The sequence below is a fragment of the Oncorhynchus masou genome, chromosome 28, assembly GCF_036934945.1.
Source record: "Oncorhynchus masou masou isolate Uvic2021 chromosome 28, UVic_Omas_1.1, whole genome shotgun sequence".
Taxonomy (NCBI): Eukaryota; Metazoa; Chordata; class Actinopteri; order Salmoniformes; family Salmonidae; genus Oncorhynchus; species Oncorhynchus masou.
This window is the reverse complement of record NC_088239.1, coordinates 16,566,636-16,587,078: the sequence shown is the minus strand read 5'-3', so window position 1 is coordinate 16,587,078 and position 20,443 is coordinate 16,566,636. Positions and strand designations below refer to the sequence as shown.

Below are 20,443 nucleotides of genomic sequence, written 5' to 3'. Positions count from 1 at the left end.
GGGAAAAACGACTTGCCTGAAGCGTCAATTAAGCACACAGTGGTATGAAGCATACAGTCTGTAGAGTTCAGAAGAGATTATGGAAGAGTGGTAGTACAAGATCATAGTATGCATAAAAGGTTAAGTGTGAATATTCATAAGGTAAATGGTCTTTGAAGTGTTGTTGGAAAGGGGAACATCTATTGCTCTCTAAACATTCAATCTCTCTCACTCGCATGCATGCACACAGTCACGCACAAACACACACACCTGTCTTCCTGTGATCTGTAGTGAGGGAGGGATGTTGCCCAGAGCAGGAGGCTGAATGAATAAGACATGGTGCAGGAGTAGAGGTGAGGATCAGAAGGGGAAGCGAGCACCCTAGGCTAACGCAGAGCCAGTGAAGGGAGCCATGATGGAGAGGTGAGGAGGGAGAAGGAGGAGGACAAGATGGAGTACAGTAGAGTGTCAGAAAACAAGACTAAAAATGCCCTTGGTGGTATGAAAGAGGGATGGATAGATGGCAAGGGTCAGTGAAAGCGAGAAAGCCCTGAGAAAGACGACAGGGGATGTTTGGGTCTGTATAGCGAGAGAGGGGGAGTGGTGGATGTTGAAGGTGGAAATGATGGACTGTTGGAGTGGACAGTAATGCCATAAAGGCAGTGCATGGTCGGAAGGAGAAGATGAAGTGATCTCAGGTGACTGGATGGGTGGACAACTGAAAAAATGCAGCATTGAGACGGAATAAAGATTGGACTATGAGGGAAGGAAAAAGACAAGCGGACAGATGGTTGAAAAATATGGGCAGCCAAGTGTTTGTTTATGGTGAAATTAGGTGAGAATAGATCAAAACCGGGAGTAGAAGAGATGGAAAGATGACAGGGGGGAGAAGAGATGGAAAGAAGATAGGAGGGAGAAGAGATGGAAAGAGGATAGGAGGAGAAGAGATGGAAAGAGGATAGGAGGAGAAGAGATTGAAAGAGGATAGGAGGGAGAAGAGATTGAAAGAGGATAGGAGGGAGAAGAGATTGAAAGAGGATAGGAGGAGAAGAGATGGAAAGAGGATAGGAGGAGAAGAGATTGAAAGAGGATAGGAGGGAGAAGAGATTGAAAGAGGATAGGAGGGAGAAGAGATTGAAAGAGGATAGGAGGGTGAAGAGATTGAAAGAGGATAGGAGGAGAAGAGATGGAAAGATAGGAGGAAAAGATTTGGAAAGAGGATAGGAGGGAGGATAAGAGATGGAAAGAGGAGAAGAGATGGAAAGAGGATAGGAGGGAGAAGAGGTTGAAAGAGGATAGGAGGGAGAAGAGATTGAATGAGGATAGGAGGAGAAGAGATGGAAAGAGGACAGGAGGGAGGATAAGAGATGGAAAGAGGACAGGAGGAGAAGAGATGGAAAGAGGATAGGATGGAGAAGAGATTGAAAGAGGGTAGGAGGGAGAAGAGATTGAAAGAGGATAGGAGGGAGGATAAGAGATGGAAAGAGGATAGGAGGAGAAGAGATGGAAAGAGGATAGGAGGAGAAGAAATGGAAAGAGGATAGGAGGGAGAGGATTTGGAAAGAGGATAGGAGGAGAAGAGATGGAAAGAGGATAGGAGGAGAAGAGATTGAAAGAGGATAGGAGGAGAAGAGATTGAAAGAGGATAGGAGGGAGAAGAGATTGAAAGAGGATAGGAGGGAGAAGAGATTGAAAAAGGATAGGAGGGAGGATAAGAGATGGAAAGAGGATAGGAGGAGAAGAGATGGAAAGAGGATAGGAGGGAGGATAAGAGATGGAAAGAGGATAGGAGGAGAAGAGATTGAAAGAGGATAGGGGGGAGAAGAGATTGAAAGAGGATAGGAGGAGAAGAGATGGAAAGATAGGAGGAAAAGATTTGGAAAGAGGATAGGAGGGAGGATAAGAGATGGAAAGAGGACAGGAGGAGAAGAGATGAAAAGCGGATAGGAAGAGAAGAGTTGGAAAGAAGATAGGAGGAGAAGAGATGGAAAGAGGATAGATAGGAGGAGAAGAGATGGAAAGAGGATAGATAGGAGGAGAAGAGATGGAAAGAGGATAGGAGGAGAAGAGTTGGAAAGAGGATAGCTTACCTTAGGTTTAGCTTTACATGGATGCAAAATAGGGAAAAGTAATAGCATACAAGAGGATTGGATTGGATTTATACAATGCTTTCCTAGATGCTCTTAAGTGCTTTACATTGATATGATGGAAATGTGCTGATGCAAAGGATAGAAAAAGAAAAGTAGGTATGGAGTCAGGCAAAAGAGGTAGATATTCAGGACAGAGTCTGAATGGTAGACTGCCATACAGGAGGTGGAAGAGCAAAGACTGTATAGGACATGAGGACTGACCCAAACTGTCCTAGAGGGAATGAGTGATTACAGAAGAAGGACCAAACAGAGAAGACAGAGTGAGAGACAGGAGCGATGACAACTCCAGTGGAGGAGTGAGCAAGATGAGACTCCTGTCTATAAACCTGGGGAGGGGACAGGTCAGGTGTAGAGTACACAACCAATCGCTGAACACAGAAGGTCACTTTTAACTGGAACAATGAACATCAAACGAATACATTCAAAATGCAAAGAGGATAATTTATAGGTGTGCTAAACAAGGTCAAAGGAATATATTAAAGTGCAGAGAGAAGCAATTGAGCATGTAACGTCCTGATTGTCGTTCATTACTATTGCAAAATGATCCACAGTAATGAGGTAGTTTTCAATCTTTCATCTTGATACAAGGCTGTGAATATTGCAGTGAAGGGAAATGCTATTGATAGCATAGTGCTCAGCATTTGGCCAGTGAATTCTAAAATCCCAGAATTGTCACTCTTTCACACCAAATTTTTGAATGAATGTCATTATGTGGTAATTTTGTCACCTCTTATGGACAATTAGTTATTCTTGCAGATAATGAATTCTCCCAATAACAATCTGTCCCCAATTAACACTCAACCAGAGCCATATTCTCAGCTCTCATGGCTATTGACTGAAACAACGTTCAAAAATGGGCTTTTTGGTGTAGAATCTAGGAGCTAGGACAGACGTAGTCAATATAACTATTTGTTTAGTACTTTTGAAATGTACAGTGACAGAATTCAGAACATGGGCCGTTCTTACCGTGCTCTCCCTGTACACCAAGTTAGAACCGTAGGATAAATAAAGGGGGTATATAAGCAGACAATGAAAGCTCTTACAATATTCAATACCTTTCTCTAAAACAGTTTATAGGCTACAGTAGAACAGTCAGAACAGTAGGTGAAATTAATAGGGGTAAATAGACCAAATTATCTGTGTGATGGACTACTAACAGCTTACTACACAACATACACATAGTATTACTTTCTTAGCTACAGTATACATATCTCCCTGGCAATTTACATCATTTATGAAGCCGCATACAATACATTTTTGGACTCACGCTGTTGTGCTCGGCTCACTTGAACACGAAGGTGGCTTTGCCGGTCCTCCAGGTTAACAGTTGTTTTGAGCATGACATAAATCATACTTCATTGACAGCATGGCCAATGTTGGATGTTTATCATTTTAAACTTGGAAAAGATCCCCTTAATCCCAGATTTGGGAACACACAGCCACTGTCCCTGATTCCTTCCAAGCCACTCGTTGAATTTGCGATTTCCAACTTGTTGTAAAATGATTATGTCCAATGGCCGATGAGCACAGATACGTTTTATCTATAATTTCTCTTCATTTTTTCTTAAAAATGATTTGCCAGTAGACTGTCGACTTGATTCATGATGATGACTGCTAGCTGAGATTGTGAAAGAATGATGTTGACATGATCAGTCCAAGCCTCTGTACATATAACGTGATTTGACGTCATCTTATCTGTGGCCAATGACCTTGAGCCTTCTTGGATGGGCACTTCTATGGCAACAGCCGAAGGGCTAGAATTTACACTTGGCAGTGACGTAAAGTCTCCATGAGTGACAGAACACTGAGCCAATCACGGCACAAAGCTCCGTATTTTCTGCTGGCTTGCCCTACCACCACAGAAAGCACTGAGTTAGGCTGAAACACCTGCCTTTTGGAGCAGCCTTACTCAAGAAAACAATTATATACTGTATATTATTCATAAATTGTTTGCAAACTGATATGTGACACCTATTAATTCCAAAATAACATGCAAAACAGACAGGCCCAAATGCCCTGAATGACGGATCGCCACTGCTCCCACTGGAAATCCCACTTCTAACATCAATGTAGAGAATCTCACTTCTGACATCAATGTAGAGAATCCACTTCTAACATCAATGTAGAGAATCCCACTTCTAACATCAATGTAGAGAATCCCACTTCTGACATCAATGTAGAGAATCCCACTTCTGACATCAATGTAGAGAATCCCACTTCTGACATCAATGTAGTGAATCCCACTTCTGACATCAATGTAGAGAATCCCAGAATCACTCTGAGTCCAAACACTCTGTCTCTGATATTTTATTTTTGCAAGTGTCCACCTTACGTACGATTGCAAGGATATTGCACATAGGACTATTATCAGGCATTATGAAAATCTTGAACTAGCATTTGTGGAATAATCTTTCTTGCTCTGTTTCTTTGCTCTCCCTCTGTTGTACAGGTAATGAGCTACTCTATCGCACACGTGAGGGGGATGTTGTCAGGTTCAACATGGAGACATACGAGAGGACGGTATTGGTGCACAACAAAAAGTTTGTGAGTCTCTCCAACTTTCTCATATTTCCACAGTAGATGCATCCCAATAGGCCAAAGAACAGACTGTGGTTTTTGCATGAATTGAATTCAAACTTTTCTTTTTGCGTCAGCATATCAAAGCACTCAAAGCTCTTATTGTGAAGCCTACTGAAACGATACATCATTAGCACATCGTTTGATCTGGCTCGTTATCATTTGGGTTCGCTACGCATCAAATGTTTTTGACGAAAATGCAACATCAGTGTCGAAATGGCGGAGGTGACGACGCACAGTATGTTCGTCCCTCCGAAATCAGAAAGAGCCGCGACAAGATTAATGCGTCTGCCGACCAAGTCCGCGCCGAGCAATCCGTCAAATGCAGTCATTTAAGGATCGCCTTAATGAAAAAACACTACGCATGGTTAAAGATCTCATCTTTTGTGTTTTCTCTCTCTCTGCTTTACAGGAAATGTACAAAGCCAGCAAGTATGAAGTGTCTCCTGACATGAAGCATGTGCTACTCGCCTACAACATGGCACCAGTGAGCTCCTTCATTTGTTTGCTTGTTTTTTGAATTAGCAGTGACAGACACATACTTCAGCGGGCTCTGAGGGGAAACGTGGCGAGGCGGTGGGGGAGAAAAGTAATCATGGCGTCCGGATAGAGGACTGTCGCACCCCGCTACCTCTCAGCCACTATAGAGAGAGAACAGCTGAGTTGAACTGTACTCTTCAGAGATGGACCAAAAAACAAACAAACCCCATAACACAGCTGAGAAAAGGGGATGAGGAAGGGATGGAGGGAATGGGAAAACAAAGAGAGGGAATGGGAAAACAAATGGAGGGAATGGGGCAAGCCTGAGAGTAGAGAGATTTGGGGTAGCAAGAGTGTGAGAGAGGGAGGGGAGTAAAGGATAAAGAGAGGGTTGGGAGGTTTTTCTGCTACAGCGGTTACTGCATTATGTAATGGCTCAGGTAGTTAACTCAGCTGGAAGATTACTGCAATGTGAGATCCAGGACACAGAGTCTGAAAAAGAATCAGCATGTCAGGGAATAGAATCCCATTGGCTCAGAGAGACACAGAGAGAGAGTAGACACTGTTACAGTAGGGAGGAAAAGGTGTAGACCTGGGTTAACCTTGCCATATATATCAGGAACAGTGTGGTATCAGGAACAGTGTGCTATCAGGAACAGTGAAGTGTCACCAAAGGTGCAAGACTGGGAAAGTGTAATGGCACAGTAGGGTGGCACTAATTTGTGTGTGTGTGTGTGTGTGTGTGTGTGTGTGTGTGTGTGTGTGTGTGTGTGTGTGTGTGTGTGTTTGTGTTAGACAGTGCATTTGTTATTTTAATCATCCCTCCATGGCCCTGGTAGATGACAGCTCCGTCCCCCGGCTGTCATTGCACTCTCTCCATATGTCATGCTGCTGCTTGCCCTTCACAGAAGCCCCCCCCTCTCTATCTCTCTCTTTCTCGCTTGTCAATCCCTCTTTCTCTCTCTCTCTCTCTCTTTCTTGCTTGTCAATCCCTCTCTTTCTCTCTCCCAACTCTAAGGGGGGTATTCAGACGGACTACTGTAACAAGGGGATCCATAATTAACTCCTGCTACATTAAGAAGCATTCTACATGTCATCTCTCAGTCCAGGGCCTGCTAGTAGAATGCAGTGTAGACATGATTCCCACTGGGGCCAACCATACGAAAAATGTATGCTTGTATGACTGACTGTAAGTCTCTTTGGATGAAAGGGTCTGCTAAATGGCATATATTATATTATGAACACTGCATTTGTGCCCTGGACTTAGTGACTCATTGACAAGGAATATTACATTTGAGCAAATACAGAATGACTTTGTAGAATACAATATAACCTCCCAACCAAATGCATATACATTCTGGTGACAGTTAGCTACTAAAACATGGTTCAATGGCCAAGTACCTCATGATAGTCTTCAATCATTCTTCTTCTAGGTGTACCAGCACTCGTTCACTGCCTTCTACATCATCTGCAGCCTGGAGACTCCGTAAGTAGCTGAAACCAACCAATGCTTCCCCTCCACTCTCCTCTACTCTCTTCGGCCCAGTCAGTCAAGTCTCTGCGCTGCCACCCAGTGAAGACGAGGAGAACTGCAGGCCAGGGGACTTGATGACCTCATTCATCCTCACCTCCAGACTAAGACAAAGGGCCTGTGACACCTCTAATTTTCAGTCCTGCAGCACACAGCACTTTTCTAAATGAACAGAAAGTGGCAGCGATATATAAAGCACCAGTATTTATAGGTGCTCGTAAACCTCTTGGGCTAAGCTGTACTACACTGGTATATTTGGGCAGAAGCAGAGCAGGCTGCTGGTGTGGTGCACTGGAGTTTTTTTTATAATGCTGTGGTTTGAGGAGCCACTAAGTAAGATGTTATTTTTAAAGAAGGTGCTCAGTCATTTAATGGGGGGCAGTTAAAGGTGTGTGTTGTTAAATAAAGGTTAAATAAAAAGTATGTAGTGTGGGTGTGTGTTGTCTGAATGTGGTCTCTCCTCTGTGCTGCAGGGAGACATGGAACCTGAACCCCCCAGAGGTGCGGAACGCCCAACTGCAGTACGCAGGCTGGGGACCCACAGGCCAGCAGCTGGTAAGAACTACAACTACCCGCAGCACCCTCCTTGTCTCACCCATACTCCATACCCCAATGTCACTCCCATTTGGCAAACCATGTCTAGTTATAATATATTTCTAAACTGAAAGTACAATATCAATGACCTTTCCTATGGCCATGTATGTCTGTTAAACTATCACAAGCTACCAGGCAGTCCAGCCACCGAGAGAACATTAATAAGCATCAGTCTAGTGGTTCTCGGAGCAGACAGACTGTGAGTGATTACATCCTCCAGCACAATGCAATTAATTACCTGTAATCTCCTCAGCGGATTAATTAGTGAAGTCACTGGATTGATATCACACACTCTCTCCCAGTATTAATCATCAAACAGCCCTGATTCCAACAGTCGCTTTCATTTTAAGGAGCTCCCCTCCCAGCAACAGATGCTTGCCCTCTGAGCTGTGATGCTTGTTGTCAACGATAGGATGCATGGGCGGGAGAGGAAGGTGTCTGCCGACGTGCATTCATATAATATGTGAACGCTCCTCTCTCTCTCTCCTCTCTCTCTCGCATGTGTGTATATTATGCGTCCGCGCACACACACACACACACACACACACACACACACACACATTAACATCAGCCCATCTGTTATCACATTTCTCAAGCCCCTCCCCTCTTGATCCTCTCTTTAATTTCTCAAGCCCCTCCCCTCTTTGATCCTCTCTTTAATTTCTCAAGCCCCTCCCCTCTTGATCCTCACTTTAATTTCTCAAGCTCATCCCCTCTTGATCCTCTCTTTAATTTCTCAAGCCCCTCCCCTCTTGATCCTCACTTTAATTTCTCAAGCCCCTCCCAATTTGATCCTTACTTTAATTTCTCAAGCTCCTCCCCTCTTGATCCTCTCTTTAATTTCTCAAGCCCGTCCCCTCATGATCCTCTCTTTAATTTCTCAAGCCCCTCCCCTCTTGATCTTCACTTTAATTTCTCAAGCCCCTCCCCTCTTGATCCTCACTTTAATTTCTCAAGCCCCTCCCCTTGATTCTCTTTTTAACATAATAATAATAATATATCCCATTTAGCAGACGCTTTTGTCCAAAGAGACTTACAAGTCGGCTGGGGCCACTACTTTTACATATGGGTGGCCCCAGCGGGAATCGAGCCCACGACGCTTGGCGTTGCAAGCGCCATGCTCTACCGACTGAGCCACACAGCTTTCTTGTCCCATGTCGAAAAGTAGTAGAATTGGGTTAAATACACATTATTCAGAGGACAGGCAGCTCTGTCTGTGTGGATGAACATATAACTCCAGCTTTAGCAGTAAGTGGTCCTCTTCCTTTAAATTGGAGTTCAATCCCCACTGAGACGCTGAGCTTTGCATGCTCTGCTCCCTGTCTCCCTCGCTCTTTCTCCCCCTCCTTCGCCCTACTTTTCTCTCTTTATGAGGCTAATCTCCAGAGTTGTCAACCAGCCCACAATATGACCACACATCTTCCCAGACTCTGTGTGTGTATATGGGAGGTCAGGCTGGGCGGTATACCGTATTTGATGCATAGACCGGTTTGGGATTTCACTTTACCTTCTATAACGAATGTTGGGTTTGTTAAATGGGATACAGCGTGTGTAACGTTCATTTTTATAGTTTACTTCGCTACTTGAGTCATCACTCGCCGCTCTCTCTCCCTCTCCATGCCGCTTTTCACACAGAACTGTCACTGCCCCATCACTCAAGAAGCGCCTTTGTTGTTCCTCAACCACGAGACACTTGAGTTCAGGCTCAAATCAAAGAAAACATTCAATGTAGCTAAAAATTATTGGGTCCCCTAGGAAACACTTGTCAACACTTTGGTTCCTACCCTGTCACAACTCCTCCTTGGCATTTTAATTTGTTGTCGTGTCAAACAAGGCCTCATTTTCAAAGTGCCCACTATTATATACTAACTAGAATTAAAACAATCATTCTATTTCCAATGATTCCAACAGTTCACCCAAGTGTTTTGCTCATTTGGTAAAACATTAGGCCTAGTTTTTTTGCCCATATTGTGCAGCCCTACTTGGCAGTGTGGAAATGATCTCAAAGGAGTGCAGAAATTGATGAACATGTTGAAAATTATTTTTGGTTGAATTGAACAGCATAAAACAATGATAATGGAGAAAGATCCATTGAAATCACTTAGAATGTGTGTTGCCACCCTAAGGTCACGCACTACTCATATAGCAAATTTAGAACTTTTATTATTCATAAACATGAAATACCGTCACAACGTCCAATTTTTTTCAAATACCGTGATATGAAATTTTGGCCATATCGCCCAGCCCTAATGGGAGGTAACTTGGGCAGTGTTTCTACCTCCTTCAGAAGTGGGCCAAGCTCACCGTGTTACTCCCTGCCCTGGGCTAGATCCTGTTATAAAACTGGGCCCTCAGTCCATCTGCACAGAGGTGAATTCAAACACACCTGTGTTCCCCTGGCCTACCTAGCCACATAAGGAAAATTTCACCCCCCCCCCCATCCTTTTTGGTGGGGGCATTGTGATGCTATTGCATTGCCTTAACTGCTGCAAGGAAAGGGAACATACCCCATCATCCCTGAGGAGAGGTCAACTATTGTTGAAGTATTTCTTTATTTAAAAGAGAATATCTTTCAGACTGTGTTTACATAGCATGTTTCAGTCCATGTCAGTAACAGAGATTACACGTGAACCAACGAAAAGCTCAAGGCCAAAGTTATTGAGCTATCCTTAGTTACCTTCTATTGATTTCAATATAAGCCCTACGAACTCTGCAACTGAAACCGACCCGTTAAGAGCCTTTAATAACATGAGCATTATATTTTTAGATAGAACTTTAAAAAAAAAAAATTTGTGGGTAGAGAATCTGTAATGTGTGAAGAGGAACTATAATATGCTACTACTAACAGTGGACAGAGAGGAGGGCAATGCTGTAGCCCAGTAAAGGATCAATCTGCAATTAGGACTTATATTAATGTACAGTATTGGTGTTCAATGTGGTGAGGTAAAGGATTCATTATGCAGTACATTCTTTCTCTCTCTTGATCTCCTTCTTTCTCTGTCCTTTCTCTCTCTTTCTCTTTCCTGAGCCGGAGTTATCAATCAATACTTAGACACGCAGTAATATGGAGACAATATTATGTCCATTACATGATGAAAGTATAATCCAATAGCGAGGAGGCAGAAGGGTAAGTTGAGGCTATTTACTAGATTGTGCAGGTAGCAAACATGACTGCCATGTTGGCAGGCGACTGTGAACTTCAAAACACGCGATATGTGTTTATTCAACAAGGCCTGCTATATCGTGGCTTGTCAAACAAGCCAATATTGCTGCAAAATGTTCATGATTCAATATTGCAGTGAATAGGAGAGGATCAAACATTTCGATAGAACCTTTTGAGCTCAAATTCCTCATCTGGTTAAAGCATCCTTCCATCAACCTACAGGTCAAGTTTAGTCATGCAGAACACAGGTCCTTTCTTCCTTCCATATTGATCACCTCAGTTTTTTAATGTTTTTTTCTCACATCTTCCCTTAGATTTTCATTTTTGAGAATAACATTTACTACCGTTCGACGGTGGAGAGCCGATCGATCCGCCTAGTCTCCACCGGCAAGGAGGGAGTCATCTTCAATGGGCTCAGCGATTGGCTGTATGAAGGTGAGATAACACTTTTATTGGCTGATGTGAATATTATTGGTGTTCTTGGTGATAGTCTAATGGCGCATCTGTCCCATTGCATTGTCGTCCCCAGAGAATGTGGCACTTGAGTCAAAATGATTCTTGTCTTGAAATTTTAAACACAACAGAACTGGTATTAAGGCTAGTCATAGGTGCAGTAAACAATTGATTTAGAGTGATACCAAAATGTAGTTAAAAACAGGAAAAGTGCCCAATTTGCTTCAATTTCCCTGAGTTCTCACTGCGGCTGTTCGACATAGGTAAATTAGCATTAATTCAGCAGAATTAATCTTCGCAGTCTGTTCTCCATTCTGATACAGATGTCTCCCTGTTTGTTTTGACTCGACCGATCCAAGCTCTGACTCCACCTCAGTGCCTCTGCCTTGTCCCCTGAGGAACAGACTGCCTCGCTGTGTTCAACTTTACTAATGAATTCATTTCTTCCGCTCCCCGTGTGTTTGGCTCTCTGCTCCAAGACTTCTCGCTTTTAATAACACGGATAGAGAGAGGCAGGAGTGTCAGGGAGGGCCTGGATGGCTGTCTCTTAGTTAGGGCCTGGTGTAGTGCTCATCAATGTGTGGGGCGGCACCTGCCAACCTTTCGCTAAGTGTCTCGTGACATACTGCCAGAACACTGCTAGATGTGATTCTGAGTTCCAAGAGTAATTGTAAACTGGCAACAATATTACAAATGTTACCGTAGGAAGGCTGAATTCTGCACATGCGTGATTGCGACCGTCATGTCTGCATCTGTGTGCAACGGTCATGTCTGTGTGTGCACTCACACGGATAGAGAAAGAGAGGCAGGAATGTTTTACACTAACTCTTTGTTAACTGTTAAAGTGTGTATGTGTGTTGACACACCCCTAACCCCAGATTAGTTTGACTGAGATTTTAAGCTGTGCAGTGGAGCTCTTCCAACAGCAATATTAGTCTAAGTCCATTGAAACTTTAATCACTGTCTGACCCCTGCCACATAATTATGAAGCGCTGAGGGCCTGACAATTTACATTGATCATTTAATAAGGAAGATGAATCTTTTGATGGGATGGGAGGCCCCACAACGTAGACCTACCACACGTATCATGTCTCTGAGTGGAGATCTCTTTGACAGACTGCGGTCTTTCAGCAATAACACATTCAATGTGTGTGTGTGTGTGTGTTTTTGTTTAGTGGTGACATAAGCCGTGAAGGGGAGAGAGACCTTGCCAGGTTGTGTAACATCTGTTTAGATCTGCACCAGATAACAGCATGGTCAATCACAGTGTCGGATATGGGGAAGAAATCTCTCCCTGGAGGAAAAACGTCATGCTTGCAGTCTAATTTTGTAGTAGCCGTCTAAAAACCAGATGACATTATCATTGTGTGTATGGTACACTGACAGTCTTGCATAAGGGGAGTCAGACAGACACCCAAGGCGATTATAGAACGCTTTGTCATCAGTGGCCTGTCTGTCAGATTAACTGATGTGGTGGAGCAGACAACATCCTGAAATATGATGTGACCCAGGTATAGAACCAGTACTGGAGCAGACCACATCCTGAAATATGATGTGGCCCAGGTATAGAACCAGTACTGGAGTAGACAACATCCTGAAATATGATGTGACCCAGGTATAGAACCAGTACTGGAGTAGACCACATCCTGGAATATGATGTGACCCAGATATAGAACCAGTACTGGAGCAGACAACATCCTGGAATATGATGTGGCCCAGGTATAGAACCAGTACTGGAGCAGACAACATCCTGGAATATGATGTGACCCAGGTATAGAACCAGTACTGGAGCAGACAACATCCTGGAATATGATGTGACCCAGGTATAGAACCAGTACTGGAGCAGACAACATCCTGGAATATGATGTGGCCCAGGTATAGAACCAGTACTGGAGTAGACCACATCCTGGAATATGATGTGACCCAGATATAGAACCAGTACTGGAGCAGACAACATCCTGGAATATGATGTGGCCCAGGTATAGAACCAGTACTGGAGCAGACAACATCCTGGAATATGATGTGACCCAGGTATAGAACCAGTACTGGAGCAGACAACATCCTGGAATATGATGTGACCCAGGTATAGAACCAGTACTGGAGCAGACAACATCCTGGAATATGATGTGGCCCAGGTATAGAACCAGTACTGGAGCAGACAACATCCTGAAATATGATGTGACCCAGGTATAGAACCAGTACTGGAGCAGACAACATCCTGGAATATGATGTGACCCAGGTATAGAACCAGTACTGGAGTAGACAACATCCTGAAATATGATGTGACCCAGGTATAGAACCAGTACTGGAGCAGACAACATCCTGGAATATGATGTGACCCAGGGATAGAACCAGTACTGGAGTAGACAACATCCTGGAATATGATGTGACCCAGGGATAGAACCAGTACTGGAGTAGACAACATCCTGGAATATGATGTGACCCAGGTATAGAACCAGTACTGGAGTAGACAACATCCTGGAATATGATGTGACCCAGGGATAGAACCAGTACTGGAGTAGACAACATCCTGGAATATGATGTGACCCAGGGATAGAACCAGTACTGGAGTAGACAACATCCTGGAATATGATGTGACCCAGGTATAGAACCAGTACTGGAGTAGACAACATCCTGGAATATGATGTGACCCAGGTATAGAATGGGTACTGAAGCAGACAACATCCTGAATTATGATGTGGCCCAGGAATAGAACCAGACCAGTGTCTGGCACTCTTGATAGGAGCTGTGTGTGTATGGCCCCTGTATGGCCCCTGGAGTTTTAGCTGGTATTGCACTTTTTGCACACTGAGACGATTTTGTTTGTATTTGTTTACGGTGGTACATACGCCTTTTTTCTGAAAAATATAGCAGTAAACAACTGTGTGTGTGTGTGTGTGTGTGTGTGTGTGTGTGTGTGTGTGTGTGTGTGTGTGTGTGTGTGTGTGTGTGTGTGTGTGTGTGCGTGTGCGTGCTATCTATGCTCTCTGTAAGCAGGCAGTTCAGTTGAATCTCTCGTGCTTCAACTGTCATCTACCAGTGGGGCTTAGTTCTAATACGTATCACCACTGCCCCCTATTGGACGGGACTCATCTTGCACCACGTGTTCTTTGCCTCAATTGACATTCCTCTGAATCTCACCAAGTCCTATCACACCTTGTCTTTGTCAAAATGTCTCAACATAGGAAGCACTACTCTTATCATAGCATATTATTTTTGATCAGTTAATGGTTGTTGAATTGTGTCCCGGTGAAGAAAGATATGTCCTTCCTTCTCCTCATTAGTTTGGCCCACCTGATTCTGTCACATTACATTCATTAACTTCTATTGCCCACCTGCCTAAGTAAAGGGGCGGCTCATGCATAAGTCATATCTGTGTTAGGCAGTGAATAATTTAGAGTCAGAACAGCGAGTCTGTGAACCAGGGAGAATGGAGGAGTGTGACACTTCTCACCTGGGTAATCATAGCTAGGGAGATAGAAACGACTCTCAAAGGACATGGAAACAAAGGTGAGTTCACACACATTTGAAATACTTTATTTGAATCCACAAATCACATTACATCAAGAATGTTTTGGATAGATAGACACTGAAGGATGCAAGGATACACATACACACAGGAGATGTAGCGCTGTGTCAGACCACTAATTTCCTCCTCAAGCTAAATGCAATTAATGCACACGCACACACACACACACTTTATCATCTGGGTGGGGATTGATGCAGAAAAGATTACATACATACATACATTCAGTGTTTTTCTGCACGTGGGCGTGCCTGTGTGTGTGTGTGTCTTCACCTGGAACTACATATCAATAGAGCCCCCTCTGGTATATTAATTTCAAACACACCCATGCTCTGTAGGGATGCACAGAGGTCTCAGGTTTTTGATTAAGTAAGCCAAGTTCCAACAGCATTCTTTCTATGTGCCTCAGCAGCAGAAAAGGGGTTACACACAAACAACCACACTCCAATTTCCCTGCATACAACACACTGTTGCACCTGACTGGGAAATTACTTTTCCTGTTCCCTTTCCTGGTATGGCTCTCGATTGGTCGATGTTCCTCGCTTGTGAGATTAAAAGCAGTACTCCTCATTTTAGAGATGTTATGACAGCGTTGAGCCAAACTGACTCTGCATTGCAACTGATGTTTGGGTCAGTATTTAATATAACCAACGAATCTGATGCAGGTCTGCACTGGGCGTTGAAATGTGATTCCATTGAAACACAGAGTAGGTTTCTGTAAGGGTTTCATCATTTTCATTATTACTGAAAACGAAGGACATTTCTCTCCGATTATTTTCCAGAGGAGATCTTCCAGACCCATATTGCCCACTGGTGGTCTCCGGACGGTGCCCGGCTGGCATATGCCACCATCAACGACACCATGGTGCCCAAGATGGAGATCCCCATGTTCACAGGAACTACTTACCCTACTGGGAGGGAGTACCACTACCCTAAGGTTAGGACAGTATGATTACTAACCTAGTACTGACTGAAAACCACTACCCTAAAAGACAATTTATGCTTGATCCGAAAATGTGGTCGGAGCCTTCGTGTGGAGTGTGTGACAAAATTGCGGAGCCTCTGGGGGCATGCAGAGGCCACATCGAGCTCCGTACCTCATTGCCATGCACCTCTTACATGTTGTAACAATGGCTGCGTAGCTCCGCATTGACATGATTGGTTGACGGTAGGTGGGGGACGGTACGTCCTGTATAAACACAAACTCACTTCCTTGACAACTTCCTTCACAATAGAACAGTATAATTACTAACCTAGTACTGACTGAAACCCACTACTCTAAGTGAACAAAGGGACTAGGGCTAGGAGGAATGGGCTGTAAGTTAGGATCAGGACTGTTACTGTCACCATGGTGCATCGGTCAGAATGCAATGAGGAGATGGAGATGAGGAGTCCAGGGTTAGGGATATTTATTATACACAGTGAACAACAGAGGCACATGGGGGGGGGGGGTGATGAGCTGGTTATTTTAAACTCGATGATGAGCTGGTTATTTTAATCAGCCGTGTAGTGCTGGGACAAAAAACAAAACATTCACCCGGGGGGGGGGGGGGGCCAGGACCGAGTTTGGGAAATGTTTTAGGATGTGGTGGCTGTCTCATATCACACACAAAGGAAGGAAGGGTGCGCCGTACCATCACCAAACCATTACTTGTATATATAGAGAAGAACATGCTGCTTTTGTGGGGAAACAGAGGAATGAGGAGAGGTGATTAGGGAGTGGGAACAGGTGTGGAGGGAAGGGGAGTGGCCTAGGGTAATTGGAAGCAATTGGTCCTTTGGTTGCCGTGACCCTTCACAACACTAAGGTTATAGCAGTATGATTACTAACATATTACTGACTGAAAACATGCACTCTACTGTGCAACACTACACTGCAGTATATTGTACCACCGCTCAAAGGTACGTTATCATTAAACACACATAAAGATAAAACAAACTATCTTGGGAAATGGGAAAACATACCAGCATGGAGTTAATTCTGTCTACAGACTGTTCTTCCTGAGGTAGATGCACATAAAATGTCCAATAAGAACAGTTATTTTATTGATGGAATTTGAACTCATATAGTCTCTCTGTCCTCTTTTCCTCCATGCAGGCTGGGGAGGAGAACCCAGTCATCTCTCTGTATGTGGTCAACCTGAATGGGCCCCTGCACACCATGGAGATGAGGAGGCCTGAGGACCAGAGGATGGGGTACACCTCCCCCCTCACACACAGCACAACACACACAACACCAACCTCCGTTACAATACTACTCAACTGCTAACAGTATATAGGTTTAATAAATTTGACATTTAACAGACACTCATATCCAAAGTGACTTACAGGAGCAATTAGGGTTAAGTGCCTTGCTCAAGGGCACATCAACAGATTTATCACCGAGTCGGCTTGGGGATTTGAACCAGTGACCTTTCGGTTTACTGGCCCAACATGCTAAACCGCTAGGCTACCTGCCTCCCCACTACTAATACTGCTACTACTACTATATATAATATGGTCATATACCCTTGTGGCTTTCAAAGGGATGAGCTCTGGTACATATGCAATATGTTAGTAAGACATTCCTAGTCCTTTATTCTAGATATTGTATTTGCATGAATAAATGCATAGTCACAATAACACTCTTGTTTTGTTTTGTGTTGGACAGAGAGTACTATGTCACCATGGTGAAATGGGCGACTACCACCAAACTGGCAGTGAACTGGTTAAACAGAGCCCAGAACATATCCATGCTGACTCTGTGTCAGGCCACCACTGGCGTCTGCACCAAGGTGTGTGTCTGTGCGTCTGTTTTTCAGCCCACTTCATTCACTTTTCATCTGCTTTTCATTGACTTTTCTTTCAAATTGTCTGTTTAGAAACACGAGGACGAGAGCGAAAGTTGGCTACACAGGCAGGTAAGAAACCAACAAGATTCAAATACAAACAATGTCTTAGTGCTCTGAAAGGTAGAGCGAAATGACGTCACAACAAGGAGCATCGCAGATATTGAGATGAGCGAGATGCAAGACACTCTCACACAGTCACACACAGTATCTTTGCATGGCCACGGGTTCGCTTCATGCTCTTCACAGCGCGGTAGCCAAGGGACCAAAACAGTGGAGAAGTTGAGCCTCACTCTTCAACAGTCTTAGTTGTTAAGAAAATTGACCCACAATGCTGTCTACTTTCTGCATTCACGTCATATCGCTGATTCTATCTTTTATCTTCTATATCTTTTTCACAGTGCTACAGAGTGGAATGCCACTCCATAATTTCTAGATATGTTAGAAATATGTTTATACATGTGTATATATAATCTCATCAAAAGAAGAAATGTCCTCTCACCGCCAACTGCGTTTATTTTCAGCAAACTTAACGTGTAAATATTTGTATGAATATAAGATTCAACAACTGAGACATAAACTGAACAAGTTCCACAGCCATGTGACTAACAGAAATGTAATAATGTGTCCCTGAACAAACGGGGGTTCAAAATCAAAAGTAACAGTCAGTATCTGGTGTGGCCACCAGCTGCATTAAGTACTGCAGTGCATCTCCTCCTCATGAACTGCACCAGATTTGTCAGCTCTTGCTGTGAGATGTTATCCCACTCTTCTATCAAGGCACCTGCAAGTTCCCGGACATTTCTGGGGGGAATGACCCTAGCCCTCACCCTCCGATCCAACAGGTCCCAGACGTGAACAATGGGATTGCGATCCGGGCTCTTCGATGGCCATGGCAGAACACTGACATTCCTGTATTGCAGGAAATCAAGCACAGAACGAGCAGTAAAGCTGGTGGCATTGTCATGCTGGAGGGTCATGTCAGAATGAGCCTGCAGGAAGGGTACCACATGAGGGAGGAGGATGTCTTCCCTGTAACACACAGCATTGAGATTGCCTGCAATGACAACAATCTCAGTCCGATGATGCTGTGACACACCGCCCCAGACCATGACGGACCCTCCACCTCCAAATCGACCACACTCCAGAGTACAGGCCTCGGTGTAACACTCATTCATTCGACAATAAACGCGGATCCGACCATCACCCCTGGTGAGACAAAACCGCGACTCATCAGTGAAGAGCACTTTTTGCCAGTTCTGTCTGGTCTAGCGACGTTGGGTTTGTGCTCATAGGCGACGTTGTTGCCAGTAATGTCTGATGAGGACCTGCATTACAACAGGCCTACAAGCCCTCAGTCCAGCCTCTCCCAGCCTACTGCGGAAAGTCTGAGCACTGATGGAGGAATTGTGCATTCCTGGTGTAACTCGGGCAGATGTTGTTGCCATCCTATACCTGTCCCGCAGGTGTGATGTTCGGATGTAATGATCCTGTGCAGGTGTTGTTACGCGTGGTCTGCCACTGCGAGGACAATCAATTGTTTGTCCTGTCTCCCTGTTGCGCTGTCTTAGGCGTCTCACATTATGGACATTGTAATTTATTGCCCTGGCCACATCTGCAGTCCTCATGCCTCCTTGCAGCATGTTATTTGGATTTCTACGAATTATCTTTGAAAGACAGGGTCCTGAAAATGGGACGTTTTTTTCTGCTGAGTTTGTATGTTCTATGTGTGTTATTTGACTGGTGTGCAGAATGAGGAGCCGCTATTCTCCAAAGATGGTCTGAAGTTGTTCTTCACCAGAGCCATCCCACAGGGAGGCAGGGGCAAGTTCTTCCACATCTCCATGTCCATCACACAGGTACTGGATACTCCCCTTCTACACGCTCTCTTCTGTGTTCTGCACGAGGGTTTCCATACACTAGAATTGCTGCCTACAGCATAGCATAGGCAACAGCCACTTCCGTAATATCTTCCATCACAAGTAGCACGGAAGTCAGTTCAACTAAGTGTGCACTCCTAATGTGACAAGAAGACATTGAGTCCAGTGATTTTTAACATGCAGTATATGTATCTCCCTTTCCTTTCCCTCCCTCTCCCCTTACCTCTCCATTTCCCCCTCCCTCTCATTCTCTCTGTCCCTCTCCCGCTCCTCTTCCCTCTCTCTCCCACTCCCTCTCCTTCTCTCTCTCCTTTTCCCTCTCTCTCCTCATCCCTCTCCTCCCCCCTCCCTCTCCAGCCCAACACCAGCACAGACACGCTGCAGTCAATCACGTCTGGAGACTGGGATGTCACCCAGGTCCTAGCCTACAACGAGGACAGCCAGCTAATGTGAGCTCCCTAACCCAGCTGGGCCACACACACACACACACACACACACACATATAATGCACTCACATGTAGTATACACACATGTTTGCTGTAATTATGAAACAAACACCCACCCACAAAACCTAAAACAAACAATTCAACAAACCCCTCTCTCTCCCCTCTGTCTTTCGCTCTCCCTCTCTTTCTCCCCCATCTCTCTCCCCCTCTTTCTCTCCCCCTTTCTCTCTCTCTCCTGTCTCTCCCTATTTCTCTCACCCTTTCTCGCTTCCTCTCCCCTCTTTCTCTCTCTCCCCACCCTCTCGCTCTCCCCTCCCACCTCTCTCTCTCTCAACCCCCCCACCCTCTCTCTCCCGCTATATCTCTCCTCTCCCCCATCTCTCTCCCCTCCCCCATCTCTCTCTCTCTTTCTCTCCCCTCCCCCTTTCTCTCCCCCTATCTCTCTCTCTTTCTCTCCCCTCCCCCTTTCTCTCCCCCTATCTCTCTCTCCCCACCATCTCGCTGTCGGTATAATTTCATTATTTCCAATTTGTTTTCATTAATTGAATTCACTTAGTCTATTTTATGAGAATTTGTAAGATTCTTATTTGCATAAAATAGACGGAGACCAGTCTTATCAAAATTAGATAATAGTATTTATTCTCGGAGAGCGCTGCCATGTAACCACGAACAACAGTTTATATACAAAATATGACGTCACAGGTTCTAGAATGAATCTCCTCCTCCTGACCAAGACAGAGCAAGTTTAAAAGTTCATTCCGACCCACTAGCGCACACACAGACACACAATAAAACTGAATTAACTCTTGATCCCTCACCATTATCGATCACCACTT

The 20,443-nt window shown here is 44.4% G+C and overlaps 1 protein-coding gene across 4 annotated transcripts in view; it reads left to right on the top strand.

Moving 5' to 3' along the window:
- LOC135517273 (dipeptidyl aminopeptidase-like protein 6) overlaps positions 1–20,443 on the top strand; it is a 297,746-nt gene that overhangs the window by 259,841 nt on the left and 17,462 nt on the right. For all 4 annotated transcript variants that reach the window (XM_064941420.1, XM_064941419.1, XM_064941418.1 and 1 more), the window contains exons 4-14: positions 4,579–4,673; positions 5,119–5,193; positions 6,620–6,672; positions 7,191–7,272; positions 10,789–10,909; positions 15,236–15,390; positions 16,552–16,649; positions 17,104–17,227; positions 17,315–17,353; positions 19,033–19,140; positions 19,519–19,610. In XM_064941420.1, the coding sequence (XP_064797492.1) occupies positions 4,579–4,673; positions 5,119–5,193; positions 6,620–6,672; positions 7,191–7,272; positions 10,789–10,909; positions 15,236–15,390; positions 16,552–16,649; positions 17,104–17,227; positions 17,315–17,353; positions 19,033–19,140; positions 19,519–19,610 (1,042 nt within the window). The remainder of the gene's footprint in view (positions 1–4,578; positions 4,674–5,118; positions 5,194–6,619; positions 6,673–7,190; positions 7,273–10,788; positions 10,910–15,235; positions 15,391–16,551; positions 16,650–17,103; positions 17,228–17,314; positions 17,354–19,032; positions 19,141–19,518; positions 19,611–20,443) is intronic.